The sequence below is a fragment of the Engystomops pustulosus genome, chromosome 1, assembly GCF_040894005.1.
Source record: "Engystomops pustulosus chromosome 1, aEngPut4.maternal, whole genome shotgun sequence".
In the NCBI taxonomy this organism is placed as follows: Eukaryota; Metazoa; Chordata; class Amphibia; order Anura; family Leptodactylidae; genus Engystomops; species Engystomops pustulosus.
The window spans coordinates 305,043,272-305,064,174 of NC_092411.1; the positions used below are offsets into that span (position 1 = coordinate 305,043,272).

The 20,903-nt window shown below is 49.4% G+C and overlaps 1 protein-coding gene across 9 annotated transcripts in view; it reads right to left on the minus strand.

Moving 5' to 3' along the window:
• LOXL3 (lysyl oxidase like 3) overlaps positions 1–20,903 on the minus strand; it is an 82,703-nt gene that overhangs the window by 39,934 nt on the left and 21,866 nt on the right. For all 9 annotated transcript variants that reach the window (XM_072126490.1, XM_072126489.1, XM_072126486.1 and 6 more), the window contains exons 2-4: positions 2,095–2,407; positions 1,277–1,440; positions 937–1,148 (exon numbers count right to left, since the gene is read on the minus strand). In XM_072126490.1, coding sequence (XP_071982591.1) covers positions 937–1,148; positions 1,277–1,440; positions 2,095–2,398 — 680 coding nt within the window. In that variant the 5' untranslated portion in view covers positions 2,399–2,407. The remainder of the gene's footprint in view (positions 1–936; positions 1,149–1,276; positions 1,441–2,094; positions 2,408–20,903) is intronic.

Below are 20,903 nucleotides of genomic sequence, written 5' to 3' on the forward strand. Positions count from 1 at the left end.
TGTCATCTATACTGAGGATCCTGGAGGAGATCTCCTCACCATCATCATTACACATGTCATCTATACTGAGGATTCTGGAGGAGATCTCCTCACCATCATCATTACACATGTCATCTATACTGAGGATCCTGGTGGAGATCTCCTCACCACCATCATTACACGTGTCATCTATACTGAGGATCCTGGAGGAGATCTCCTCACCACCATCATTACACATGTCATCTATACAGAGGATCCTGGAGGAGATCTCCTCACCATCATCATTACACATGTCATCTATACTGAGGATCCTGGAGGAGATCTCCTCACCACCATCATTACACATGTCATCTATACTGAGGATCACCACCATCATTACACATGTCATCTATACAGAGGATCCTGGAGGAGATCTCCTCACCACCATCATTACACATGTCATCTATACAGAGGATCCTGGAGGAGATCTCCTCACCACCATCATTACACATGTCATCTATACTGAGGATCCTGGAGGAGATCTCCTCACCACCATCATTACACATGTCATCTATACTGAGGATCCTGGAGGAGATCTCCTGACCACCATCATTACACATGTCATCTATACTGAGGATCCTGGAGGAGATCTCCTCACCACCACCATTACACATGTCATCTATACTGAGGATCCTGGAGAAGATCTCCTCACCACCACCATTACACATGTCATCTATACTGAGGATCCTGGAGGAGATCTCCTCACCACCATCATTACACATGTCATCTATACTGAGGATCCTGGAGGAGATCTCCTCACCACCATCATTACACATGTCATCTATACTGAGGATCCTGGAGGAGATCTCCTCACCATCATCATCACACATGTCATCTATACTGAGGATCCTGGTGGAGATCTCCTCACCACCATCATTACACGTCATCTATAATGAGGATTTTGACTTATTTTCTTACTTGTAGAAGTTCTTGTTGTACTTTTTGTCGGAAGGGAATCCCATCATTCCACAGACCACATGACTGTTCTTCTGGGTCCATCCCACGTCACACACCTGTTCCCAGGTATCTCTATATTTGATCTCTAAGATTCCTTCATTGATGGGAAGTCGGTTCTTGGCAGAGGCAATGACCGATCGCAATCGGATCTCCTCCAGCTGTCTCTGCTCTGTCTATAAGAAGAAGAGCAGTGAGGAGACCACAGGATGTGTCTTCTACATGTACAAAGCCAGAAGCAGACATGTACTCTCTGTTATCAGCCATTTCCTCCTGGGGAGAAATCAGTTGACTTCCTGGTTACCTCTATAGTGTTGGGCTCCACATAGCCGGGGATCCTCTCATCCTTGCAGACCACTCCTGCGTCCTCCTCATGGGTGCAGTCACTGTTGCCCCAACCCCGGGACTTGCAGTCTTCAATGCTCTTCTCACTCCCCGTACAGATTACATTGTCCAGCCAAATCCTACCTGGAAGAAGCCAAATACAAGACTGAGACCACATCAAACCCCCAACATCATAACCGCTAGCCCCATCTGTAAACAAGAAGGCCATCACACTCTGCACTGCAATTAGGGAAGAGAAGCAGAATCATACATGCAGCTCTGGGGGTGACTGGAGTAGGAGGAGGGAGTGACGGCTCTCGGGAAGGCTGCGGGAGGGAGTGACGGCTCTCGGGGAGGCCGCGGGAGGGAGTGACGGCTCTCGGGGAGGCCGCGGGAGGGAGTGACGGCTCTCGGGGAGGCCGCAGGAGGGAGTGATGGCTCTCGGTGAGGCCGCGGGAGGGAGTGACGGCTCTCGGTGTGGCCGCGGGAGGGAGTGACGGCTCTCGGGGAGGCCGCGGGAGGGAGTGACGGCTCTCGGTGTGGCCGCGGGAGGGAGTGACGGCTCACGGGGAGGCCGCGGGAGGGAGTGACGGCTCTCGGGGAGGCCGCGGGAGGGAGTGACGGCTCTCGGGGAGGCCGCGGGAGGGAGTGACGGCTCACGGGGAGGCCGCGGGAGGGAGTGACGGCTCTCGGGGAGGCCGCGGGAGGGAGTGACGGCTCTCGGGGAGGCCGCGGGAGGGAGTGACGGCTCACGGGGAGGACACAGGGAATGGAGGTCATTTATACTGAGTAACTCACCTATTCCCTTCCCATATTTGGCGCTGTGCGTCCAGCCAGTTGCCTCAGTAAATCCCAAGTGACGGCAGAGGATATGAGCGTTCTCCATTGTAAAGTCATCATCACAAATCGTGCCCCATTCCTGGTTGTAGAAGACTTCAATCCGACCCTCGTTGTGCTTCCGGGGGTATCCGGCCAGACGGAACTTCAGGAAGCTGTTCTGGGGCGGGGAGCGGCTGGTGGGATGTGGGGTCTGTTGTGTCCATCCTGGTGCAATGGTAGATAGTGTGCACAACCACCACAGACTGGCCGATAGATGGACCATGCTGGGACCCTGAGAAAGCAAACCAGACAGCTCATTTACACCGTCCCCAAATGGCAACAAACACTACGATGAGACCCTCAAAAGTGCCTAAATGAAGCAGCCCCACTACATGTCAGGACACAGATGATGATCATACGCTCCTTAGGTGCCGCACACTCATGGTCAATGGTCAAAACCTAGTACACAAGTCTAGTGCGTCGCTCCCCTCCCCCCCCCCCCATGGTCCAGTGGTAACATCTGCCCCCAATTTTCACTTTCTAACCATTTACTATGACATTATGATACTTGTAATTAATACGGGAGGGAAGACAGGACAACTTGCTCAAGCCAAAAGATGGCATCCCTTTCCTACACCCCTTTATAAAGTCCAGCTGCCTCCTCCCCCTATCACCTGCCACTTTCCTTAACCCTTTCTAGCCCAGCCTGTCATGGCTGCACTTCACCCACCTGCGGCCTACTCCTTGCTTACATTACTACAATCCTCCATTATACATCCCCTGATATAATCGTGCCTTTCTGTGGGAGCGGCTGAATGAAGCATCTGTGCTCTATACAAAGTCTGCTCCAGCTCCAGGACCCAGGAAAAACAAACACTGGATGGCCAGGGCTCCACCGCTGGAAAATCCCAGACGTGCTGGCTGCTGCCAACCTCCGACACATTCCACAGAGATGACCATAAAGCAGAGCAATGGTGATCAACCATGCCTTATACTCCACTCACATCCAGAGCTGCAAGTACTAGATAGGACTTGAGGGCAGTAGTATGACTGTGAGCCAATCCATGATGACCTGGAAGATCTAATCCCAGGATCAGAACATCAGTGACCTCTGGGACAGTCTGTATGCACTCCTGACACCTCTGGACCATACACTCCAGACAATGACTAGTAATCCTCCTGATGAGTTGGTGGATCATGAGGGGGTTCTTCTCCCAGGCCTGTATCAGGCCATCAGTGACCTCCGGACCATACACTCGGGACAATGCACTCCTGACAATGTCTACTAATTATCCTGAGGAGTTGTTGGATCATGGTGGGGGGGGTTCTTCTCCAAGACCTGTATTAGACTATTCGATGACCTCCAGGACAGGTTTTTATGCACTCCCGACAGTGTCTAGTAATCCTCCTGATCAGTTGGTGGTTCAAGAGGGGTTCTTCTCCAAGGCCTATATCAGGCCATCAGTGACCTCCGGACCATACACTCCGGACAATGACTAGTAATCCTACTGATGAGTTGGTGGATCACGAGGTGTATCTTCTCCCAGGCCTGTATCAGGCCATCAGTGACCACCGGACCATATACTCCGGACAATGCCTAGTAATTCTCCTGATGGGTTGGTGGATCATGAGGGGGTTCTTCTCACAGGCCTATATCAGGCCATCAGTGACCACTGGACCATACACTCCGGACCATACACTACGGACAATGACTAGTAATCCTACTGATGAATTGGTGGATCACGAGGTGTATCTTCTCCCAGGCCTATATCAGGCCATCAGTGACCACTGGACCATACACTCCGGACAATGCCTAGTAATTCTCCTGATGAGTTGGTGGATCATGAGGGGGTTCTTCTCACAGGCCTATATCAGGCCATCAGTGACCACTGGACTATACACTCCGGACAATGACTAGTAATCCTCCTGATGAGTTGGTGGATCATGAGGTGTATCTTCTCCCAGGCCTGTATCAGGCCATCAGTGACCACCGGACCATACACTCCGGACAATGACTAGTAATCCTACTGATGAGTTGGTGGATCACGAGGTGTATCTTCTCCCAGGCCTGTATCAGGCCATCAGTGACCACCGGACCATACACTCCGGACAATGACTAGTAATCCTCCTGATGAGTTGGTGGATCATGAGGGGGCTCTTCTCCCAGGCCTATATCAGGCCATCAGTGACCTCCAGACCATTAACTCCGGACCATAGACTCCAGACAGTGCCTAGTAATTCTCCTGATGAGTTGGTGGATCACGAGGTGTATCTTCTCCCAGTCCTATATTAGGCCATCAGTGACCTCCGTACCATACACTACGGACAATGACTAGTAATCCTCCTGATGAGTTAGTGGATCATGAGGGGGTTCTTCTCCCAGGCCTATATCAGGCCATCAGTGACCACTGGACCATACACTCCGGACAATGACTAGTAATCCTCCTGATGAGTTGGTGGATCACGAGTTGTATCTTCTCCCAGGCCTGTATCAGGCCATCAGTGACCACCGGACCATACACTCCGGACAATGACTAGTAATCCTACTGATGAATTGGTGGATCACGAGGTGTATCTTCTCCCAGGCCTGTATCAGGCCATCAGTGACCACCGGACCATACACTCCGGACCATAGACTCCAGACAGTGCCTAGTAATTCTCCTGATGAGTTGGTGGATCACGAGGTGTATCTTCTCCCAGGCCTGTATCAGGCCATCAGTGACCACCGGACCATACACTCCGGACAATGACTAGTAATCCTACTGATGAATTGGTGGATCACGAGGTGTATCTTCTCCCAGGCCTGTATCAGGCCATCAGTGACCACCGGACCATACACTCCGGACAATGACTAGTAATCCTCCTGATGAGTTGGTGGATCATGAGGGGGTTCTTCTCCCAGGCCTATATCAGGCCATCAGTGACCTCCAGACCATACACTCCGGACCATAGACTCCAGACAGTGCCTAGTAATTCTCCTGATGAGTTGGTGGATCACGAGGTGTATCTTCTCCCAGGCCTATATCAGGCCATCAGTGACCACTGGACCATACACTCCGGACAATGACTAGTAATCCTCCTGATGAGTTGGTGGATCACGAGGTGTATCTTCTCCCAGGCCTGTATCAGGCCATCAGTGACCACCGGACCATACACTCCGGACAATGACTAATAATCCTACTGATGAGTTGGTGGATCACGAGGTGTATCTTCTCCCAGGCCTGTATCAGGCCATCAGTGACCACCGGACCATACACTCCGGACAATGACTAGTAATCCTCCTGATGAGTTGGTGGATCATGAGGGGGCTCTTCTCCCAGGCCTATATCAGGCCATCAGTGACCTCCAGACCATACACTCCGGACCATAGACTCCAGACAGTGCCTAGTAATTCTCCTGATGAGTTGGTGGATCACGAGGTGTATCTTCTCCCAGTCCTATATTAGGCCATCAGTGACCTCCGTACCATACACTACGGACAATGACTAGTAATCCTCCTGATGAGTTAGTGGATCATGAGGGGGTTCTTCTCCCAGGCCTATATCAGGCCATCAGTGACCACTGGACCATACACTCCGGACAATGACTAGTAATCCTCCTGATGAGTTGGTGGATCACGAGGTGTATCTTCTCCCAGGCCTGTATCAGGCCATCAGTGACCACCGGACCATACACTCCGGACAATGACTAGTAATCCTACTGATGAATTGGTGGATCACGAGGTGTATCTTCTCCCAGGCCTGTATCAGGCCATCATTGACCACCGGACCATACACTCTGGACAATGACTAGTAATCCTCCTGATGAGTTGGTGGATCATGAGGGGGTTCGTCTCCCAGGCCTATATCAGGCCATCAGTGACCTCCAGAACATACACTCCGGACCATAGACTCCAGACAGTGCCTAGTAATTCTCCTGATGAGTTGGTGGATCACGAGGTGTATCTTCTCCCAGTCCTATATTAGGCCATCAGTGACCTCCGTACCATACACTACGGACAATGACTAGTAATCCTCCTGATGAGTTAGTGGATCATGAGGGGTTCTTCTCCCTGGCCTATATCAGGCCATCAGTGACCTCCGGACCATACACTCCGGACAATGACTAGTAATCCTCCTGATGAGTTGGTGGTTCATGAGGGGTTCCTCTCCCAGGCCTGTATCAGGCCATCAGTGACCTCCGGACCATACACTCAGGACAATGCACTCTGTATGCACTCCTGACAATGTCTACTAATTCTCCTGAGGAGTTGGTGGATGATGGGTATGGAGTGTATGGGCCATACACTTCGGACAATGAGGCAGATTTACTTACCCGGCCCATTCGCAATCCAGCGGCGCGTTCTCTGCGATGGATCCGGGGACGGCCGGGATTTATTAAGGTAGTTCCTCTGCCGTCCACCAGGTGGCGCTGCTGTGCTGAAAAGCATCGGGACGCACTGGAATACACCAAGCCGGGCTGAGTGAAGGTAAGTGTAATTTTCGCAACACATTTTTTTTTTAAATGCGGCGGTTTCTCAGAATCCGTCAGGTTTTCATTCGGCCAAGCCCCCCGATTTCCGTTGCATGCATGCCAGCGCCGATGCGCCACAATCCGATCGGGTGCGCCAAAATCCCGGGGCAATTCAGGGAAAATCGGAAATATTCGGGTAACACGTCGGGAAAACGCGAATCGGGCCCTTAGTAAATGACCCCCACTGACTAGTAATCCTATTGATGAGTTGGTGGATCACGAGGTGTATCTTCTCCCAGTCCTATATTAGGCCATCAGTGACCACCGGACCATACACTCCGGACAATGACTAGTAATCCTACTGATGAGTTGGTGGATCACGAGGTGTATCTTCTCCCAGTCCTATATTAGGCCATCAGTGACCTCCGGAGAATGACTAGTAATCCTCCTGATGAGTTGGTGGATCATGGAGACCTGTATCAGGCCATCAGTGACCTCCGGGACAGTCCGTATGCACTGCTGACAATGTCTAAGCTTGCTCCTAAAGAGATGGGAAGTGTCCTAGAGTATCACCTCCTTGACCAGGATAAGGCCTGTAGTGACCTTCTGGAAGGTCTGTAGTTGCTCCCCATGACATCTGAGCATTCTCCTGATGATTGCCCAGGGCTCTGGTGGATTTCTCAACAGTCATGGATCAGGGCATCAGGGACCTGCTGGACACTATGGGGCTCATTTACTAAGGGTCACAATCACGCAATTCCGTCAGGTATCCCGACGATTTCTGCCGAGATTTTGGTACACACGATCGGATTTCGCCGCAATTTCGGCGCCGTAGTTGCATGCAACGGAAAATCAGGGGGACCGGGCTGTCGGAAAACCCGACTGATTCGGAAAGACTGCGGTATTTTGAAAAAAAAAGTGTCGCTTGACACGCACTTACCTGCACCAAGAAATAGAAGGTGAACTCCAGCGGCCTCGGCGCAGCAGCGACACCTAGTGGATATCGGCGCACAGACCTAATCCAAGCCGGACCCGAATCAGCATCGGAGAACCCACCGCTGGATCACGACAGTACCCGGAAAGTAAATCTGCCCCTATATCCTCAATATAGTTGGATTCAGACATGGGGAACACAAGGGACGCCTCTACATTTAACCTACATGAGACCTTAAAGTGACGGCGGAACTGTGGAAGACCAATGGTACCTGTGGCTGATGTATGACTGTGTACTCAGGACAGTGTGACTGTATTCTACTTGTGGCGGATGTATGACTGTGTACACAGGGCAGTGTGACTGTATGGTACCTGTGGTGAGTGTATGACCGTGTACACAGGGCAGTGTAACTGTATGTGACCTATGGTGAGTGTATGACTGTGTACACAGGGCCGTGTGACTGTATATGACCTGTGGTGAGTGTATGGTACCTGTGGTGAGTGTATGACCGTGTACACAGGGTAGTGTAACTGCATGTGACCTATGGTGAGTGTATGACTGTGTACACAGGGCAGTGTGACTGTATGTGACCTGTGGTGAGTGAATGACCATGTACACAGGGCAGTGTGACTGTATGTGACCTGTGGTGAATGTATGACCATGTACACAGGGCAGTGTGACTGTATGTGACCTGTGGCGGATGTATGACCGTGTACACAGGGCAGTGTGACTGTATGTGACCTGTGGTGAGTGTATGACCGTGTACACAGGGCAGTGTAACTGTATGTGACCTATGGTGAGTGTATGACCGTGCACACAGGGCAGTGTGACTGTAAGTGACCTGTGGTGAGTGTATGACTGTGTACACAGGGCAGTGTGACTGTATGTGACCTGTGGTGAGTGTATGACTGTGTACACAGGACAGTGTGACTGTATGGTACCTGTGGTGAGTGTATGACTGTGTACACAGGACAGTGTGACCGTATGGTACCTGTGGTGAGTGTGTGACTGTGTACACAGGACAGTGTGACTGTATGAGACCTGTGGTGAGTGTATGACCGTGTACACAGGGCAGTGTGACTGTATGTGACCTGTGGTGAGTGTATGACCGTGTACACAGAACAGTGTGACTGTATGGTACCTGTGGTGTGTGACTGTGTACACAGGACAGTGTGACTGTATGTGACCTGTGGTGAGTGTATGACTGTGTACACAGGGCAGTGTGACCGTATGCTACCTGTGGTGAGTGTGTGACTGTGTACACAGGACAGTGTTACTGTATGTGACCTGTGGTGAGTGTATGACTGTGTACACAGGACAGTGTGACTGTATGTGACCTGTGGTGAGTGTATGACTGTGTACACAGGACAGTGTGACTGTATGGTACCTGTGGTGAGTGTGTGACTGTGTACACAGGACAGTGTGACTGTATGCTACCTGTGGCGGATGTATGACTGTGTACACAGGACAGTGTGACTGTATGTGACCTGTGGTGAATGTACGACTGTGTACACAGGACAGTGTGACTGTATGTGACCTGTGGTGAATGTATGACTGTGTACACAGGACAGTGTGACTGTATGGTACCTGTGGTGAGTGTATGACTGTGTACACAGGATATTGTGACTGTATGTGACCTGTGGTGAGTGAATGACTGTGTACACAGGGTAGTGTGACTGTATGTGACCTGTGGTGAGTGTATGACTGTGTACACAGGACAGTGTGAATGTATGTGAATTGTGGTGAGTGTGTGACTGTGTACACAGGACAGTGTGACTGTATGTGACTTGTGGTGAGTGTATGACTGTGTACACAGGACAGTGTGACTGTATGGTACCTGTGGTGAGTGTGTGACTGTGTACACAGGACAGTGTGACTGTATGCTACCTGTGGCGGATGTATGACTGTGTACACAGGACAGTGTGACTGTATGTGACCTGTGGTGAATGTATGACTGTGTACACAGGACAGTGTGACTGTATGGTACCTGTGGTGAGTGTATGACTGTGTACACAGGATATTGTGACTGTATGTGACCTGTGGTGAGTGAATGACTGTGTACACAGGGTAGTGTGACTGTATGTGACCTGTGGTGAGTGTATGACTGTGTACACAGGACAGTGTGACTGTATGTGAATTGTGGTGAGTGTGTGACTGTGTACACAGGACAGTGTGACTGTATGGTACCTGTGGTGAGTGTATGACTGTGTACACAGGGCAGTGTGACTGTATGTGACCTGTGGTGAGTGTGTGACTGTGTACACAGGGCAGTGTGACTGTATGGTACCTGTGGTGAGTGTGTGACTGTGTACACAGGACAGTGTGACTGTATGTGACCTGTGGTGATTGTATGACCGTGTACACAGGGCAGTGTGACTGTATGTGACCTGTGGTGAGTGTATGACTGTGTACACAGGACAGTGTGACTGTATGGTACCTGTGGTGAGTGTATGACTGTGTACACAGGACAGTGTGACTGTATGTGACCTGTGGTGAGTGTATGACTGTGTACACAGGACAGTGTGACTGTATGGTACCTGTGGTGAGTGTATGACTGTGTACACAGGACAGTGTGACTGTATGGTACCTGTGGTGAGTGTGTGACTGTGTACACAGGACAGTGTGACTGTATGCTACCTGTGGCGGATGTATGACTGTGTACACAGGACAGTGTGACTGCATGTGACCTGTGGTGAATGTATGACTGTGTACACAGGACAGTGTGACTGTATGGTACCTGTGGTGAGTGTATGACTGTGTACACAGGATATTGTGACTGTATGTGACCTGTGGTGAGTGAATGACTGTGTACACAGGGTAGAGTGACTGTATGTGACCTGTGGTGAGTGTATGACTGTGTACACAGGACAGTGTGACTGTATGTGAATTGTGGTGAGTGTGTGACTGTGTACACAGGACAGTGTGACTGTATGGTACCTGTGGTGAGTGTATGACTGTGTACTCAGGACAGTGTGACTGTATGTGACCTGTGGTGAGTGTATGACTGTGTACACAGGACAGTGTGACTGTATGGTACCTGTGGTGAGTGTATGACTATGTACATAGGACAGTGTTACTGTATGGTACCTGTGGTGAGTGTATGACTGTGTACACAGGATATTGTGACTGTATGTGACCTGTGGTGAGTGAATGACTCTGTACACAGGGTAGTGTGACTGCATGTGACCTGTGGTGATTGTATGACCGTGTACATAGGGCAGTGTGACTGTATGTGACCTGTGGTGAGTGTGTGACTGTGTACACAGGACAGTGTGACTGTATGTGACCTGTGGTGATTGTATGACCGTGTACACAGGGCAGTGTGACTGTATGTGACCTGTGGTGAGTGTATGACTGTGTACACAGGACAGTGTGACTGTATGGTACCTGTGGTGAGTGTATGACTGTGTACACAGGACAGTGTGACTGTATGGTACCTGTGGTGAGTGTATGACTGTGTACACAGGGCAGTGTGACTGTATGTGACTTGTGGTGAGTGTGTGACTGTGTACACAGGACAGTGTGACTGTATGTGACCTGTGGTGAGTGTATGACTGTGTACACAGGACAGTGTGACTGTATGTGACCTGTGGTGAATGTATGACTGTGTACACAGGACAGTGTGACTGTATGCTACCTGTGGTGATTGTATGACCGTGTACACAGGGCAGTGTGACTGTATGGTACCTGTGGTGATTGTATGACCGTGTACACAGGGCAGTGTGACTGTATGTGACCTGTGGTGAGTGTATGACTGTACACAGGACAGTGTGACTGTATGTGAACTGTGGTGAGTGTATGACCCTTTACACAGGGCAGTGTGACTGTATGTGACTTGTGGTGAGTGTGTGACTGTCAACACAGGACAGTGTGACTGTATGGTACCTGTGGTGAGTGTATGACTGTGTACACAGGACAGTGTGACTTTATGTGACCTGTGGTGAGTGTATGACTGTGTACACAGGACAGTGTGACTGTATGGTACCTGTGGTGAGTGTATGACTGTGTACACAGGATTTTGTGACTGTATGTGACCTGTGGTGAGTGAATGACTGTGTACACAGGGTAGTGTGACTGTATGTGACCTGTGGTGATTGTATGACCGTGTACACAGGGCAGTGTGACTGTATGTGACCTGTGGTGAGTGTATGACAGTGTACACAGGACAGTGTGACTGTATTCTACCTGTGGTGAGTGTATGACTGTGTACACAGGGCAGTGTGACTGTATGCTACCCTTGGTGAGTGTATGACTGTGTACACAGGGCAGTGTGACTGTATGGTACCTGTGGTGAGTGTATGACTGTGTACACAGGGCAGTGTGACTGTATGGTACCTGTGGTGAGTGTGTGACTGTGTACACAGGGCAGTGTGACTATATGTGACTTGTGGCGAGTGTGTGACTGTGTACACAGGACAGTGTGACTGTATGGTACCTGTGGTGAGTGTATGACTGTGTACACAGGACAGTGTGACTGTATGTGACCTGTGGTGAGTGAATGACTGTGTACACAGGGTAGTGTGACTGTATGTGACCTGTGGTGATTGTATGACCGTGTACACAGGGCAGTGTGACTGTATGTGACCTGTGGTGAGTGTATGACTGTGTACACAGGACAGTGTGACTGTATGTGACCTGTGGTGAGTGAATGACTGTGTACACAGGGCAGTGTGACTGTATGTGACCTGTGGTGAGTGTGTGACTGTGTACACAGGACAGTGTGACTGTATGTGACCTGTGGTGAGTGTGTGACTGTGTACACAGGACAGTGTGACTGTATGTGACCTGTGGTGAGTGTATGACTGTGTACACAGGATATTGTGACTGTATGTGACCTGTGGTGAGTGAATGACTGTGTACACAGGGTAGTGTGACTGTATGTGACCTGTGGTGAGTGAATGACTGTGTACACAGGGTAGTGTGACTGTATGTGACCTGTGGTGATTGTATGACCGTGTACACAGGGCAGTGTGACTGTATGTGACCTGTGGTGATTGTATGACTGTGTACACAGGACAGTGTGACTGTATGGTACCTGTGGTGAGTGTATGACTGTGTACACAGGGCAGTGTGACTGTATGGTACCTGTGGTGAGTGTGTGACTGTGTACACAGGGCAGTGTGACTGTATGTGACTTGTGGTGAGTGTGTGACTGTGTACACAGGACAGTGTGACTGTATGGTACCTGTGGTGAGTGTATGACTGTGTACACAAGGCAGTGTGACTGTATGTGACCTGTGGTGATTGTATGACCGTGTACACAGGGCAGTGTGACTGTATGTGACTTGTGGTGAGTGTGTGACTGTGTACACAGGACAGTGTGACTGTATGGTACCTGTGGTGAGTGTATGACTGTGTACACAGGGTAGTGTGACTGTATGTGACCTGTGGTGATTGTATGACCGTGTACACAGGGCAGTGTGACTGTATGTGACCTGTGGTGATTGTATGACTGTGTACACAGGACAGTGTGACTGTATGGTACCTGTGGTGAGTGTATGACTGTGTACACAGGGCAGTGTGACTGTATGGTACCTGTGGTGAGTGTGTGACTGTGTACACAGGGCAGTGTGACTGTATGTGACTTGTGGTGAGTGTGTGACTGTGTACACAGGACAGTGTGACTGTATGGTACCTGTGGTGAGTGTATGACTGTGTACACAAGGCAGTGTGACTGTATGTGACCTGTGGTGAGTGTATGACTGTACACAGGGCAGTGTGACTGTATGGTACCTGTGGTGAGTGTATGACTGTGTACACAGGGCAGTGTGACTGTATGTGACTTGTGGTGAGTGTGTGACTGTGTGCACAGGACAGTGTGACTGTATGGTACCTGTGGTGAGTGTATGACTGTGTACACAGGGCAGTGTGACTGTATGTAACCTGTGGTGAGTGTATGACTGTACACAGGGCAGTGTGACTGTATGGTACCTGTGGTGAGTGTATGACTGTGTACACAGGGCAGTGTGACTATATGTGACTTGTGGTGAGTGTGTGACTGTGAACACAGGACAGTGTGACTGTATGGTACCTGTGGTGAGTGTATGACTGTGTACACAGGGCAGTGTAACTGTATGTGAACTGTGGTGAGTGTATGACTGTGTACACAGGGCAGCGTGACTGTATTCTGCCTGTGGTGAGTGTATGACTGTGTACACAGGGCCGTGTGACTGTATGTGACCTGTGGTGAGTGTATGACTGTGTGCACAGGGCAGTGTGACTGTATGTGACTTGTGGTGAGTATATGCTCTTCTGTGTGCAGTATCGAGCATCCATCACCCCAGGCCTGAATATTGGGCCTCTAATCTTATTCACGTCTCAGCTGGTCAGGAAGATCACAATGTTCCCTTGGGGCTCTGATCTAAGCATGGAAAGTATTACAGGAATTCTAGAATATCCATCAAAGACAACAAAAATACTAACTTATATAACAACATAAAATACCATGAGAGTCAGGAGCAGGAAAATCTCAAGGGAGTGTGATGGCTGGGAGCAGACGGGGAGGAAAATGGAGGGAAAAAATTTACTGCATGTAAAAGTAAGGAAGGATCCATCACATAACGGATCCACCTCATTAGGGATGTCACATCATAGGGATCCGTGACATCGCGAGCAACCAATACACTACACAGGGATCCGTGACATCGAGAGGAACCAATACACTACACAGGGATCCGTAACATCGAGAGGAACCAATACACTACACAGAGATCTGTGACATCACGAGGAACCAATACACTACACAGGGATCCGTGACACCACAAGGAACCAATACACTACACGGGGATCCATGACATCGCGAGGAACCAATACACTACACAGGGATCTGTGACACCACAAGGAACCAATACACTACACAGGGATCCGTGACATCGAGAGGAACCAATAAACTACACAGAGATCTGTGACATCACAAAGAACCAATACACTACACAGAGATCCATGACATCGTGAGGAACCAATACACTACACAGAGAACCGTGACATCGCGAGGAACCAATACACTACACAGAGATCCATGACATCGCGAGAAACCAATACACTACACAGAGAACCGTGACATCGCGAGGAACCAATACACTACACAGAGATCCATGACATCGCGAGGAACCAATACACTACACAGAGATCCATGACATCGCGAGGAAACAATATACTACACAGAGATCCGTGACATCGCGAGGAACCAGTACACTACACAGGAATCCGTGACATCGCGAGGAAACAATACACTACACAGGGATCCGTGACATCGCGAGGAAACAATACACTACATAGAGATCCGTGACATCACGAGGAAACAATACACTACACAGGGTTCTGTCACATCACAAGGAACCAATATACTACACAGAGATCCATGACATCGTGAGGAACCAATACACTACACAGGGATCCGTGACATTGCGAGGAACTAATACACTACACAGAGATCCGTGACATCGCGAGGAACCAATACACTACACAGAGATCTGTGACATCACGAGGAACCAATACACTACACAGGAATCCGTGACAACACAAGGAACCAATACACTACACAGAGATCCGTGACATCGCGAGGAAACAATACACTACACAGGGTTCTGTCACATCACAAGGAACCAATACACTACACAGAGATCCATGACATCGTGAGGAACCAATACACTACACAGGGATCCGTGACATTGCGAGGAACCAATACACTACATAGAGATCCATGACATTGTGAGGAACCAATACACTACACAGAGATCCATGACATCGTGAGGAACCAATACACTACACAGGGATCTGTGACATCGCGAGGAACCAATACACTACACAGGGATCTGTCACATCGCGAGGAACCAATACACTACCCAGGGATCCGTCACATCGTGAGGAACCAATAAACTACGCAGGGTTTTGTCACATCACAAGGAACCAATACACTACACAGAGATCTGTGACATTGCGAGGAGCCAATACACTACACAGGAATCCGTGACATCACGAGGAACCAATACACTACACAGGGATCCGTGACATCGCGAGGAACCAATACACTACACAGGGATCCGTCACATTGCAAGGAACCAATACACTACACAGGGATCCGTGACATCACGAGGAACCAATACACTACACAGGGATCCGTGACATCGCGAGGAACCAATACACTACACAGGGATCCGTCACATCGCGAGGAACCAATACACTACACAGAGATCCATGACATCACGAGGAACCAATACACTACACAGAGATCCGTCACATCGCGAGGAACCAATACACTACAGAGATGCAAGACATCGCAAGGAACCAATACACTACACAGAGATCTGTCACATCGCGAGGAACCAATACACTACACAGGAATCCGTGACATCGCGAGGAACCAATACACTACAGAGATTCGTGACATCGCGAGGATCCAATTCACTAGACAGAGATCCGTGACATCACGAGGAACCAATACACTACACAGAGATCCGTCACATCGTGAGGAACCAATATACTACACAGAGATCCGTCACATCACAAGGAACCAATACACTAGACAGAGATCTGTGACATTGCGAGGAACCAATACACTACACAGGGATCTGTGACATCGCGAGGAACCAATACACTACACAGAGATCTGTGACATCGCGAGGAACCAATAAACTACACAGGGATCCGTGACATCGAGAGGAACCAATACACTACACAGAGATCCATGACATCGCGAGGAACCAATAAACTACACAGGGATCCGTGACACCACGAGGAACCAATACACTACACAGAGATCCATGACATCGTGAGGAACCAATACACTACACAGGGATCCGTCACATCGCGAGGAACCAATACACTACACAGAGATCCATGACATCGTGAGGAACCAATACACTACACAGGGATCCATGACATCGTGAGGAACCAATACACTACACAGAGATCCATGACATCGTGAGGAACCAATACACTACACAGAGATCCATGACATCGTGAGGAACCAATACACTACACAGAGATCCATGACATCGTGAGGAACCAATACACTACACAGGGATCCGTGACATTGCGAGGAACCAATACACTACCCAGGGATCTGTCACATCGCGAGGAACCAATACACTACGCAGGGTTCTGTCACATCACAAGGAACCAATACACTTCACAGGGATCTGTCACATCGCGAGGAACCAATATACTACACAGGGATCCGTCACATCGCGAGGAACCAATACACTACACAGGAATCCGTGACATCATGAGGAACCAATACACTACACAGGGATCCGTGACATCGTGAGGAACCAATACACTACGCAGAGATCCATGACATCGCGAGAAACCAATACACTACACAGAGATCCGTGACATCCCGAGGAACCAATACACTACACAGGGATCCGTGACATTGCGAAGAACCAATACACTACACAGAGATCCATAACATCGCGAGAAACCAATACACTACACAGAGATCCATGACATCGCGAGAAACCAATACACTACACAGGGATCCGTCACATCGCGAGGAACCAATACACTACACAGAGATCCGTGACATCCCGAGGAACCAATACACTACACAGAGATCCGTGACATCGCGAGGAACCAATACACTACACAGGGATCCGTCACATCGCGAGGAACCAATACACTACACAGGAATCCGTGACATCCCGAGGAACCAATACACTACACAGGGATCCGTGACATTGCGAAGAACCAATACACTACACAGAGATCCGTGACATCGCGAGAAACCAATACACTACACAGGGATCCATGACATCGCGTGGAACCATTACACTACACAGGGATCTGTGACATCGCGAGAAACCAATACACTACACAGAGATCCATGACATCGCGAGAAACCAATACACTACACAGGGATCCGTCACATCGCGAGGAACCAATACACTACACAGGAATCCGTGACATCCCGAGGAACCAATACACTACACAGAGATCCGTGACATCGCGAGGAACCAATACACTACACAGGGATCCGTCACATCGCGAGGAACCAATACACTACACAGGAATCCGTGACATTCCGAGGAACCAATACACTACACAGGGATCCGTGACATCGCGAGGAACCAATACACTACACAGAGATCTGTGACATCGCGTGGAACCAATAAACTACACAGGGATCCGTGACATCGAGAGGAACCAATACACTACACAGAGATCCATGACATCGCGAGGAACCAATAAACTACACAGGGATCCGTGACACCACGAGGAAACAATACACTATACAGAGATCCATGACATCGTGAGGAACCAATACACTACACAGGGATCCGTCACATCGTGAGGAACCAATACACTACACAGAGATCCATGACATCGCGAGAAACCAATACACTACACAGAGATCCATGACATCGCGAGAAACCAATACACTACACAGGGATCCGTCACATCGCGAGGAACCAATACACTACACAGGAATCCGTGACATCCCGAGGAACCAATACACTACACAGGAATCCGTGACATCCTGAGGAACCAATACACTACACAGAGATCCGTGACATCGCGAGGAACCAATACACTACACAGGGATCCGTGACATCGCGAGGAACCAATACACTACACAGGGATCCGTCACATTGCAAGGAACCAATACACTACACAGGGATCCGTGACATCACGAGGAACCAATACACTACACAGGGATCCGTGACATCGCGAAGAACCAATACACTACACAGGGATCCGTCACATCGCGAGGAACCAATACACTACACAGAGATCCATGACATCACGAGGAACCAATACACTACACAGAGATCCGTCACATCGCGAGGAACCAATACACTACAGAGATGCAAGACATTGCGAGGAACTAATACACTACACAGAGATCTGTCACATCGCGAGGAACAAATACACTACACAGGAATCAGTGACATCGCGAGGAACCAATACACTACAGAGATTCGTGACATCGCGAGGATCCAATTCACTAGACAGAGATCCGTGACATCACGAGGAACCAATACACTACACAGAGATCCGTCACATCGCGAGGAACCAATATACTACACAGAGATCCGTCACATCACAAGGAACCAATACACTAGACAGAGATCTGTGACATTGCGAGGAACCAATACACTACACAGGGATCTGTGACATCGCGAGGAACCAATACACTACACAGAGATCTGTGACATCGCGAGGAACCAATAAACTACACAGGGATCCGTGACATCGAGAGGAACCAATACACTACACAGAGATCCATGACATCGCGAGGAACCAATAAACTACACAGGGATCCGTGACACCACGAGGAACCAATACACTACACAGAGATCCATGACATCGTGAGGAACCAATACACTACACAGGGATCCGTCACATCGCGAGGAACCAATACACTACACAGAGATCCATGACATCGTGAGGAACCAATACACTACACAGGGATCCATGACATCGTGAGGAACCAATACACTACACAGAGATCCATGACATCGTGAGGAACCAATACACTACACAGGGATCTGTGACATTGCGAGGAACCAATACACTACCCAGGGATCTGTCACATCGCGAGGAACCAATACACTACGCAGGGTTCTGTCACATCACAAGGAACCAATACACTACACAGGGATCCATGACATCGTGAGGAACCAATACACTACACAGGGATCCGTCACATCGCGAGGAACCAATATACTACACAGGGATCCGTCACATCGCGAGGAACCAATACACTACACAGGAATCCATGACATCATGAGGAACCAATACACTACACAGGGATCCGTGACATCGTGAGGAACCAATACACTACGCAGAGATCCATGACATCGCGAGAAACCAATACACTACACAGAGATCTGTGACATCGCGAGGAACCAATACACTACACAGGAATCCGTGACATCCCGAGGAACCAATACACTACACAGGGATCCGTGACATTGCGAAGAACCAATACACTACACAGAGATCCATAACATCGCGAGAAACCAATACACTACACAGAGATCCATGACATCGCGAGAAACCAATACACTACACAGGGATCCGTCACATCGCGAGGAACCAATACACTACACAGGAATCCGTGACATTCCGAGGAACCAATACACTACACAGAGATCCGTGACATCGCGAGGAACCAATACACTACACAGGGATCCGTCACATCGCGAGGAACCAATACACTACACAGGAATCCGTGACATCCCGAGGAACCAATACACTACACAGGGATCCGTGACATTGCGAAGAACCAATACACTACACAGAGATCCGTGACATCGCGAGAAACCAATACACTACACAGGGATCCGTGACATCGCGTGGAACCAATACACTACACAGGGATCTGTGACATCGCGATAAACCAATACACTACACAGAGATCCATGACATCGCGAGAAACCAATACACTACACAGGGATCCGTCACATCGCGAGGAACCAATACACTACACAGGAATCCGTGACATCCCGAGGAACCAATACACTACACAGAGATCCGTGACATCGCGAGGAACCAATACACTACACAGGGATCCGTCACATCGCGAGGAACCAATACACTACACAGGAATCCGTGACATTCCGAGGAACCAATACACTACACAGGGATCCGTGACATCGCGAGGAACCAATACACTACACAGAGATCTGTGACATCGCGAGGAACCAATAAACTACACAGGGATCCGTGACATCGAGAGGAACCAATACACTACACAGAGATCCATGACATCGCGAGGAACCAATAAACTACACAGGGATCCGTGACACCACGAGGAACCAATACACTATACAGAGATCCATGACATCGTGAGGAACCAATACACTACACAGGGATCCGTCACATCGTGAGGAACCAATACACTACACAGAGATCCATGACATCGCGAGAAACCAATACACTACACAGAGATCCATGACATCGCGAGAAACCAATACACTACACAGGGATCCGTCACATCGCGAGGATCCAATACACTACACAGGAATCCGTGACATCCCGAGGAACCAATACACTACACAGGAATCCGTGACATCCCGAGGAACCAATACACTACACAGAGATCCGTGACATCGCGAGGAACCAATACACTACACAGGGATCCGTGACATCGCGAGGAACCAATACACTACACAGGGATCTGTGACATCACGAGGAACCAAAACACTACACAGAGATCCATGACATCGCGAGAAACCAATACACTACACAGGGATCCGTGACATCGCGAGGAACCAATACACTACACAGAGATCCGTGACATCGCGAGGAACCAATACACTACACAGGGATCCGTGACATCGCGAGGAACCAATACACTACACAGGGATCCGTGACATCGCGTGGAACCAATACACTACACAGGGATCTGTGACATCGCAAGGAACCAATAAACTACAAGCCCCATTAAATGTCC